The sequence below is a fragment of the Anolis carolinensis genome, chromosome 2, assembly GCF_035594765.1.
Source record: "Anolis carolinensis isolate JA03-04 chromosome 2, rAnoCar3.1.pri, whole genome shotgun sequence".
Lineage (NCBI taxonomy): Eukaryota > Metazoa > Chordata > Lepidosauria > Squamata > Dactyloidae > Anolis > Anolis carolinensis.
The window spans coordinates 168875541-168886912 of NC_085842.1; the positions used below are offsets into that span (position 1 = coordinate 168875541).

The following is an 11372-nucleotide window of genomic DNA, read 5'->3' on the forward strand; positions in this document are numbered from 1 at the left end:
CTGCATTTGCAAAATAAGAATTACAGAAATCACAAATAATCATTTCATATAGTTATAGTATATAAACTTTACAAGTAGGTGACACCTATATATGTCTCGGAACTTAGAAAAAGAGCTCGGTTGAGTGAAGAGACTGCTGTGAGCTGAGGTTCAAAAAAGTAACATTTTCAGTTTCTAACATTTAATCTTACATGTCTTGAGTTTCCATCAGTTACGTATCTGAACTTCATTATTTTATCTTTTTCATGCCATTATAATTGCCATGGCACTATCTTTAGGAATCTTTGGATTCGTAGTTTAGTGAAGTATTTAGCAGGCACCAAGTGACTCAGAGAAGAGAGGGACTGCTTTCTGTAGTCTTAGACTCACAAGGTACCTGGATAAGCATTAACTAATACTGTATGGTCAAGTGATCTGACCTCCAGTGACACACACCCCAAGAATGGGCCAAGATATTTCACTCTGATACCAAAGACAAGATTTTCTTTCCCTGTCCTACACAAGACATTGTTTGGACTGACACATGATTCTTATTTCAGCACTAGCAACAGGATAGCATCCTCACTGAATCTAAGAGCAACAGGCAAAGGATGGGGTATAGATGCAGGATATATCTGCCCAAAGGAAAGAATAAATTAATGTGATGTTCCCTTGAGCCAAGACACAAGGTGCCTGTGAAAAAGCAACACATTTGAATCGAGGGTCTGCTACCCTACTTTCTCGTACACTTGGTCAGCAAATTATTCCTCTCCTTACAAGACCGTGCTCTACCTCACCATCTTTATACATCAAAACAACCTTCCCTAATGTGGCATCTTCCAAATAAGTTGGAGTAATATGCCCATCCACCCCAGGCAACATGATAATTGGGCACTGTAGTTCAACACAATGCCAGAATGTGGAAGGCTGCCTTATAGAAAGGTGAGACCTTCTCCATGTCACTTCTTTGATGTCATCAGTGGCCATGACTGAAATCAAATAACCTCTTACCAAGCAAAGGTTAGAATCACATGGCCTTTGGTGACCTTCTGAAAACTATGGATTTTTTTTTTGTCCTTCTGTCAGTGCCATCACCACTTGCAAGTAGTGGCTGCAGGGAAGAGAAACTGTGGAGATTCTATTGGAGGTTAGCCAATATGGAGTTTAAGAAAGCAAAACTGACAGCTTAAGAAAGCAAAATATGCTTGAGATAATTTATGGAGCCTTGAGGAGATGCTAACCAGGGTGTGGGTCATTAACCTTAAGTTTAAGATAGAAGGGTGCATCTAAGTATGTGATGAGTTCCAGAAACATACAAGTCAATCGCTGATATTATATCACTTGTACATATCTAGGACCCAATTAGCGAACAAAACCCAATACAACCATAGCTATGGAAATGATCACATTTAGGGCAACTGGTTATTACAATCAACACTGCTTTCTTTTTCCTGGAGGTATGCACTGCAGTGAGCTTTGCATCAGCACCAGGATGTGCATCAACAGCTTAGGCAAAAATGTGTTGAGGCTACAGTTCTCAGAATCCCTCAACTGTTATGTCCACTGAGGCATTCTATAGGGGTTATAATAGGGGGCGGGAAGTAATTCCTGAGAATCAGATGCTGCCACTGGCCCGGTCACACATGCACACACACAAATAGACAGCTAAATCTGTGAGCTGCCCACCATTTCAAATTATTCATAATGTGTCTGATTTAGCAAAACTCTTAGGCATAGTAGAAACTTTGCAAGGCAGTTGTCATTTGAATTTTCCACAATGCCCTACAATATTTCTTTGTTGGGGGCAATATGGGTAATTAAAATAGAAGGTGGCTTGTCATTACAATGTGATTTTCAGTAACTGGTCAGGTCACCTGAAAAGCCACAACTTATTCAAACTTTTAGAAGAGAAGTATTTCATGTCTTGTGAAACTATGGAACTCTCGCACCTCAGAATAGTTCACCTTGCTATGAACACCAAGTCACACACAGAAGGAAGTCTTTTGTAGTTTTACTGAGCAAAAGCACATATATATCAAAGCAGGCAGTTATAAGGTTTTCAAAGTTGCAGTAAAAGAGTCAATAGGAATCCAATAGTTTATAAGCCATAAAAATCCAATAGTCCATAAGCCATAAAAATCCAATAGTCCATAAGCCAAAACAGTAGACAATAGATCCCAAAGAACAAAAGCCCAAAGGTTACCAAGATCCAGGAATATGAAACTTCTCTTAGGCATGAAGCAGGAACATCCACTCAGATGAAGCAAGAATTTGCTTTGACAAAAATCTATCTCAAAACACACAGTTTTAAAAGCAACGCAAGAATGCATTTTTTTTCCTTCTGATGACTCTCTCTTCCCCGCCAATCTTACACTCCTATGAGGCTCTCCCTTCCATAACAACCGGTCCGCCCTAGATAATGATGGCGCCCCTTCAAGGTCCTCGTTATTTTGCACCTGAATCGGGGCTTGAGACATCTCTTGCTCATTAATTCCCATGGGAATGTCATCCTGGCTGTTATCTATGGCCAGCTCGGTCAACAGTTCATTCTGCTCAAGCTGCATTTCTCAAGCCTCTCAATCAGCCTGTATGATTCCCATCCCCATGCCATCGTCCTGAAATTCATCCTGCATCCCATCATCTGGCTCTTGTATCTGAAACCCAGAATCCCCTTCTTTATCTTCACTTTGGCTATGCTGTTGCTAAGTCACAACAAGAACATCAATAATGTAGGATATGCAGCTGATACCATACTACTAGCAGAAAACAGCAAAAGTCAGGACTATTACTGAAACAGTGCAAATTGGGTTTACAGGTGAACATTAAGAAAGCAAAATAAGGCCCACAAATAATTTCAGAAGTTTAAAGTCAACAATGAAAACATTAAAATAGTTTAAAATTTTCAATACCTTGGCTCAATCATTAATCAGAATGGAGATTGTAGTAAAAAAAAAAATCAGAGGAAGACTTAGACTTGGAAAGGCAACAATGAAGGAACCAGAAAAGATATTGAGGTGTCAAAGTATATATTATTGAGTACTATACCATGTTATTGTATTTCCTGTGTTGATATATGGTTGTGAAACAGGAGCATTGAAGCTGGCTAATAGAAAGAAAATCAATTTATTTGAAATGTGGTGCTGGAGAAAAGCTTAATGTGTACCATGAACTGTGGAAAAAATGGATCCTAGAGCAAATCAATCCTGAACTCTCTCAAGAAGCCAAGATAGTGAAACTGAGACTTTCATACTTTGGACATGTCTGGAGTAGATATGACTTACTAGAAATGACAATAATGCTTTTTAAGGTAAAAGCAGTAGGAGAAGAACACTACATTCCAGATAGGTGGGTCCAATAGAGGACTCCATGGTGCAGAATCTACAAGAGCTAAGCAGGACTACTGATAACTTGTAGGTTTCTTATTCATGGAGTCACCATAACCAAAATTTTCTTGATGTCAATTAACAACAAATAACATTAAATCCGCATCTGACTTTAGCTGCTACATGCAAACATCTATCAAAACCTCAAATATCTTTTTTTTCAGATTTTGGGTTATACCCAAAATTGTCCCACTTATGAGTCAAAGCCTTTTCAAGTTCACAGACACACTCCTTGCTTGAAGAAGTGCGATAGGTTAGTGATTTTTGTCAATTCTTCCATCCTCTGCAGCCTTTGGCACCACTTATCGTATCAATCCCCCGAAAAACTCAATTTTAGACTAAAATACTCAAAACCTCCAACTACTACCACGCTGGCTGAGATATGTTAGCAACTCAACTCCAAAAAAATTAACTTTTTCAACCTGTGCTCCCTTGCTATGCAGGATGGTCCTTTGGCACCCCACAGTAGCTTTTCACTGTCAACAGAAGAAATCAAGAGAAATAAGCCCAAACCACCCAAAATTTGCCTCATTTTCTAGCACCAGCAGAACTCTGCTGAATTTAGCTCTGGGTTTCACCCCCCCTCCTTGATCACATGACAGCTAGCTGGATGCCCAGATCAAATCTAGCATCCAAAGGTTTTCAGACTAGCCCCAGAATGTCCAACAATGCCACACACTCACAATGATGCCTTCAGACTCTTCCCCAAGGAACAGTCTCTTTAAACTCAAATTGAACAATGGGAAGGGTCTGATAAAGTTCCTCTGTGAATTGCTCAGTCTTGTCCATCAGTCAAGACAAAAAGGGAAACACAGGCCAACACATGCATGCAGCTGAAACACATATGGGGTGAACTTTAGCATTCTGAGTACCTCTTGTTACTGTCTACATTCAGAAAAGAAATATTCAAAAGCTCTTTGCCTGAGTCTCAGTCCATGTGGGAGTGAGTCGATAGGTGCTAGAGCCAACATAGTCAGTGCTCTGTGGCCTGCGCTTAGTTGAACATATGGTTGCATTTGCTTTTGAGTATGGGCCAATTCAGGCATTACCTTTCTGTTACTATGCACAATTAGAAAACTATATAATCTAATACATTATAATTGACAAGTTTTTAAACTGCTAAAATGAAGGCACAAAATTTTGATAGGGAGAGGCTGCACGCAAAGTAAACAAGGTGACCTGCAGTCCACCCAATACTATTTGACTCTGGTTCCCATCAGTTTTGCCAACATATATTAAAGATGGAAGCAATGGGAACGACAGTCTGACATCTGGAAACATCAGAGAATCCCCAGCCCTGCAGCAATGACTACAGAAAACACAAAGCAAATTAGAACTCATGGCATTGTTTACTAACAAATTGAGCCTTCCTTTCATTCAGCAACTAGGATAGTAAAGGTAAAGGTTTCCCCCTGACATCTAGTCATGTCCGACTCTGGGAGTTGGTGCTCATCTCCATTTCTAAGTTGAAGAGCTGGCGTTGTCCGTAGACACCTCCAAGGTCATGTGGTTGTCATGTTTGCATAGAGCACTGTTACCTTCCCACCAAAGCAGTACCTATTGATCTACCCACATTTGCATGTTTTCGAACTGCTAGGTTGGCAGAAGCTGGGGCTAACAGCAGGAGCTCACTCCACTCCCTGGATTTGAATGGCCGACCTTTCAGTTAGCAAGTTCAGCAGCTCAGTGGTTTAATCTGCTGTGCCACTGGGGGCTCCAGCAACTAGGATACCCTGGTTTTAATAAATTGATCTTTACTGAATGCTTGGTCTATTCAGCTTTCAAAGCTTTCTAAGTAGCTGAGAGAAAACATTCTAATCACCTGTCATGCAATGATCCAGGTTGGTTTAATTGTTTTTTTATTATTATTTCAGACAAGTTTTGTCAAGGCTGAGCCTCAGGACCAGATTCTAATATTCATGTTCAGCCCAAGGACAAAACAAGACAAAACAAAACAAAATCAATGCTAGAATGCCTCTGAAAATGTGCAGAGACTTCCCTTTATTGTGAAGGAGCTGCAGTCAGCCTTCTTACATCTAAGACTGAGTTTGTGAATTTCAGTGGCATTGCAGTGGGGGAGAAAACTGAGAAGCAGCATAGGAGAATTCTAACAGTAGTTTAAATTTCAGTATCTCTCTTTATTGTTTCGAGTATCTCTTTATTGTTTCAGATAGGTGAGGACTTCATTTCAATTCATTCATGGTAAGAGTTTGTCAAATTATACAACTTTCTTCATATTTAAAATAGTGAAAAAATGAAATGTTTAAACATGGGAATATAAAATAAAGCAAACTGACAGATTCATTCATCCAGGCTCAGGATTTTGAGTAACTGTTAAGTAGATAGCTGTGTTTAATTGAGCATTCCATTATGTCTGTAACAGTAAGTTGGAGTTGTCATTTCTTTCTGTTCTGCTTCACCTCAAGCCGTGAAGAAAAATGGGTAAAAAATAAATTGTTGTTGTTGTTTCTTCCAAAATATTTTCAAGTCACATGACAGCAAGCAGGTGTAAATGGTTCCCTCTGTGCTTTGAATATGTCTATCAACTGGATTTGATTAGTTCAAAGTTCACTTTTGAAAAAAATACTGACATTTTTAAAGTCCTCATTTTTCTTTAATTAAAAAAAATCAAATACAAAAGAATCGTTGATTCATAATTACCTTAATCCCAGTTTGAAACAAAAACTGAAGTGGCCTCTGTACCATGATTCTTAGGTTTTGTGAGTAGGGTTCATCACCTTGGAAATTCCTTTGCTGTTTGGATTAAATCTGGATTTGTTGCCCTACTAACATTGGACCTATTAACTGCATTGATTGCAAGCACAGAATAGCCACTAGCCCAGTGGTTCTCAATCCTAGCCAGTTTACCAGCTGTTAAGATTTCTGGGAGTTGAAGGCCAAAACATCTGGGGACCCACAGGTTGAGAACCACTGAGCCAGTGCTGGAGAGTTATTCACAAACTAAGCAAACAACTGCTTAGATCTCTTATTTCAGAATGGCCTTTTAAACATTTTCTTTTAAAAAATAAAGCATGTTAAAATAATACACATTTTGGGATAATCAACAGCTCTCTTAAACCAGCAACCCAATCCAGGGGCAACAGGCAGCTTCCTTGTCAATGGAGCAACTCACATGTGAAAGAAGCTATCCAAGGTGCTGAAACTCTTTCCATGAGTTCAGCACCTTGGATAATTCCTATAAACCTAACCTGTATCAACATTGGCACTGAGATAGAAGTCTCGACTGTCCTGATCTTAGCACAATACCCCACTCAAACAATCAACCAAAAAACAAACAATGTACAAAAGTAACAATGTTACTCTGCAAGTAACATCCACCAACTTTCTTAGCTCTTACTCATGGATCCACTTGTATGATTCCACCACTTTTTGGAAATCTTCAACACAGGCCCCAAATAATTTGTTCAAACATCCTGGCTTGTGGCAACCCATGTTGACAACTTCGAAGGAGTCAGTTATCTAAAGCAGCAAGTTGTATCTTAAATATAAAACACATCAACATCCACGCCCTAAACCAAAGCTTTCCAAACTGTCATGATATACTTGTGTGTCGTATGACCATAACGAGAAACATATGCATCTATGTGAAATAAAAAATAAATCACATATTTTTGAAAATATAAATGAAAAGATTTTCATGAGGTATGTTGCATCCTTAGACATTTCGTTATTACAATTTCTGTCTCTGTGTGTATCCTTTACATGTGGTTGGTGTAACTCCCAGTTTGCTAGTAAAACTGCCCTACTGTGTTGCAAAGTGATGCAAAGGTATGTCACTGGCATGAAATGTTTGGAAAGCTCTGCCCTAAACCTAGAAACTTCTCATATCAGCACCACTCTGGGAGTTATGGTGTTAAATGCAAAGGATGGCTTGAACACCCGAAAGGCAAGAGATTCTGTCTGATCGTGGAACTAAAACAGGGTCAGAAGGGAGACTGTCAAAGAACCTTAAAAGCTACAGGCTATCTTTCAGAGGTGGAAGTACTTCCATGTCCTCCTTGCTTAAGAAATAACATCAATATGCCTATGATAACGTAGTCTGTGCGCATTCAGAAGAAAACCTACAAGCCACTCTAAACACCTTTGCAGAAGCATACAAGAAGCTCGGTCTCTCATTAAACATTGAGAAAACCAAAGTGCTCTTCCAGCAATTACCATCCAATCTCTCTGCAATGTCAGAAAAACATTTTAATGATGTAACGTTAGAAAATGTTGACCATTTACGCTACCTTGGCAGCCACCTCTTGATAAAAGTCAACATTGACACTGAAATACAACACTGCCTGAGCTCTGAAAGTGCAACATTCTTCCAAATGAAACAGACAGTGTTTGAGGATCAGGACATCCATAGGGATACCAAGGTGCTTGTTTACAAAGCTATTCTCCTCCCAACCCTGCTATATGCCTGCGAAAGGTGGACTGTCTACAAACATCACACTCAACTTCTGGTACAATTCTACAAGCATTGCCTCCAAAAAAATCCTGCAAATCTCTTGGGAAGACAGACAAACAAATGTCAGTGTGCTGGAAGAAGCAAAGACCACTAGCATTGAAGCGATGCTCCTTTGCCATCAACTCCACTGGCCAGGCCACGTTGCCCGAATGCCCGATCACCATCTCCTAAAGCAGTTACTATGCTCTCAACTCAAGAATGGAAAATGGAATGTCAGTGGATAGGAAAAGAGATTTAAAGATGGGTTTAAAGCTAACCTTAAAACTGTGGCATAGACACCGAGAACTGGGAAGCCCTGGCCCTTGAGAACTCTAGCTGGAGGTCAGATGTGACCAGCAGTGCTGCTGAATTCAAAGAGGCACAAATGGAGGGCGAAAGAGAGAAACATGCCAAGAGGTAGGCTCATCAAGACAACCCTGACTAGGACCGCCTTCCAACTGGAAATCAATGCCCTCACTGTGGAAGAACATACGGGTCAATAGGACTCCACAGTCACCTCCGTATCCACAGCCAAGACACCACACTTGGAAGGCCATCATACTCGGACAATGAGGGATCACAGGGTTGTTTTGTGTTTTCCGGGCTGTATGGCCATTTTGGGCCATGCCCCTTCATTAGGGCGCCATCCATGTCTTCTACTCCCCGGCCTGTGCATGCAGTACTTTCTACTCACCTGTGGACTTTATGGTGACTTCATGCATTTCCTAAGGTTTTCTTAAGCATACTTACTTAGGCGATCCTTCATTGTGTTGTTGAAGGCTTTCATGGCCGGGATCACAGTGTTGTATGTTTTCTGGACTGTCTGGCCATGTTCCAGAAGTATTCTCTCCTGACGTTTCGCCCACATCTATGGCAGGCATCCTCAGAGGTTGTGAGGTATGGAGAAACTAAGCAAGGAAGAGATATAAATATCTGTGGAAAGTCCAGAGTGAGAAAAGAACTCTTGTCAGTTGGAGGCCAGTGTGAATGTTGTAGTTAATCACCTTGATTAGAATTGAATAGCTTCATCTCCTGGCTTCTTCCTGCCTGGGGGCATCCTTTGTTGAGAGTTGTTAGCTGCCCTTGGTTGATTCATGTCTGGAACTCCTCTGTTTTCAGAGTGTTGCTTCTTATTTACTGTTCTGATTTTTGAGTTTTTTAATACTGGTAGCCATATGTTGTTCATTTTCATGGTTTCCTCCTTTCTGTTGAAGTTGTCCGCATGCTTGTGAATTTCAATGGCTTCTCTGTGTAGTCTGACATGGTGGTTGTTAGAGTGGTCCAGCATTTCTGTGTTCTCAAATAATATACTGTGTCCAGGTTGGTTCATCAGGTGCTCTGCTATGGCTGATTTCTCTGGATGAGTTTGTCTGCAGTGCCTTTCATGTTCTTTGACTTGTGTTTGGGTGCTGCGTTTGGTGGTCCCTCTGTAGACTTGTCCACAGCTGCATGGTATATGGTAGACTCCTGCAGAGGTGAGAGGATCCCTCTTGTCCTTCGCTGACCGTAGCATTTGTTGGATTTTCTTTGTGGGTCTGAAGATAGTTTGTAGGTCTCTCACCCTGGACTTTCCACATATATATATAAACCTTCCTTGCTGAGTTTCTCCATGCCTCACAACCTCTAAGGATGCCTGCCATAGATGTAGGCGAAACGTCAGGAGAGAATACTTCTGGAACATGGCCAGACAGCCCAGAAAACATACAACACTGTGATCCCGGCCATGAAAGCCTTCGACAACACAATGAAGGATCGCCTAAGTAAGTATGCTTAAGAAAACCTTAGGAAATGCATGAAGTCACCATAAAGTCCACAGGTGAGTAGAAAGTACTGCATGCACAGGCCGGGGAGTAGAAGACATGGATGGCGCCCTAATGAAGGGGCATGGCCCAAATGTGACTCAGTATCCAAACCAATGGAATAGAACTGACTCTGAAAGGGAACTTTTAAAGACTGCAGGCCAAAGGAGGCCAAAATAAAGCCCTGCTTACAAACTCCCAGCAGGGGAGGGGGAGATCCAGGAGTGCGCCTAGTGCAGCGTCCAGCCCTGAAAGATGCGGAGGTGGGCGTGGACTAAGGCAAGCGCGGGAGCCAGGAAGGGAGGGGGGGGCACTAGGGGAAGGGGCGCCCATTTCTCACCCATTTCGGGCCCACCCAGGCCAACCCTCCCCTGCTTGCAACCCTGGCTCCATTGGGAGGAGAGGTGGCTGGAGTTCATAGGGGCGACTGCACGCACACATAGATAGATACAGATAGAAAGATAGATAGCCCAGTTGGGAGAGAAGGTGCCAACCTCTCCGGGTGCCCTTCTCACCCGGCCCCAGGCACATCCGGGCCCGCAGGGTCAGGAAGGCGCCCAACCCTCCGCATGGTGCACACTGAGCTTACCTGCGCTGCCCGGGAGACGGCGATCAACAGCAGGAGCAGCTCGGCCAGGAAGCGCATGGTGGTGGAGGCGTCCAGCCCCGCTCAGCCCCGGGCGGCTCTCCCCCGCCCCCTCCCCTCCCCTCCCCCCTCCCTTAGAGGCTCCTCCGCATCCTCGCGCCAGTCAGTCTCCAGGGCAGACACAAGGGGGGAGGAGGAGGAGGAAGACGGGGAGAATCAGGAAGACACGGCGCTGGCCGGTCAAGGCGGTGTCCGCCCGTTCCTGCTGCCTTTTCCTGGCTGCGGCGATTGGTGATGGGAGGGAGGGGAGACCCAAGCTCCGGCAAAGACTCCTCCTTAGCGAGGCTTGCAGGAGAGGCAGGAAGGCAAAGCAGGACGGCCAGGTCCCAACTTGGAGGGAAGGAGTGGCGCGTGGGGAAGATGCTTGGGGAGGATAGAGGAGCGGGGGGGGGGGGGGGGTCCCTGAGCCGCTCCTCTGATTGGTCCTTTGGAGCGGATCGCCTGCCAATCCCCAGCGCCGCGCGGAGGACCAGGGAAGCCCCTTCTCCAGGCGACGCGGGGATTTCACTTACTTACTACAAGAAAAAGGGGGATCTCCTCATCTTAAAGGACACCCTCCCCCCCCTTTAGAGAACCTGTCGGACTCCGTCAAGGTGGGGAGGAAGGAGATTGACATCCCGCCGAGACTTGGCATCAGCTCCGTCTTCCCTCTCGTTTGGCGCTTTTTCCAAGCGCACGTCTCGCTTTGAGCAGCCCTTGCCTGCCAGGCTCTGGGCTTGACAAAAGGCAACGCTGTTCAAAAGGCGAGAAGGAGAGAAGCCAGCGAAACACGTCTTCCAGCCCCGCTTTCTTAACCCAGAGCATCCGATTCCACATCCCCAGCTAGAAAAGGCTGCTTCGCTTGTTTTGCCCATTTTTTTAAAAGCAGACACAAGGGGAGTGTGCTGAGAGGTACACACTTGCCTTTGTTTCTGCCAAAGTTACTCCCCTCCTTGGTTTCATTCTTTATAGCAGCACCAGGACCAAAAACAAGTAGTGGGCCATAATAGAATCATAGAATCATAGAGTTGGAAGAGACTTTACGGGCCATCTAGTCCAACCCCCTGCAAGAAGCAGGAAAATCTTATTCAAAGCACCCCTGACAGATGGCCATCCAGCCTCTGCTTAAAAGC

The 11372-nt window shown here is 43.4% G+C and overlaps 1 protein-coding gene across 1 annotated transcript in view; it reads right to left on the bottom strand.

Moving 5' to 3' along the window:
• olfm2 (olfactomedin 2) overlaps positions 1–10606 on the bottom strand; it is a 309049-nt gene extending 298443 nt beyond the window's left edge. Inside the window, exon 1 of the mRNA XM_016994993.2 lies at positions 10204–10606. Within this exon, the coding sequence (XP_016850482.1) occupies positions 10204–10260 (57 nt within the window). The 5' untranslated portion in view covers positions 10261–10606. The remainder of the gene's footprint in view (positions 1–10203) is intronic.
• Between the last annotated feature and the right edge of the window lie 766 nt (positions 10607–11372).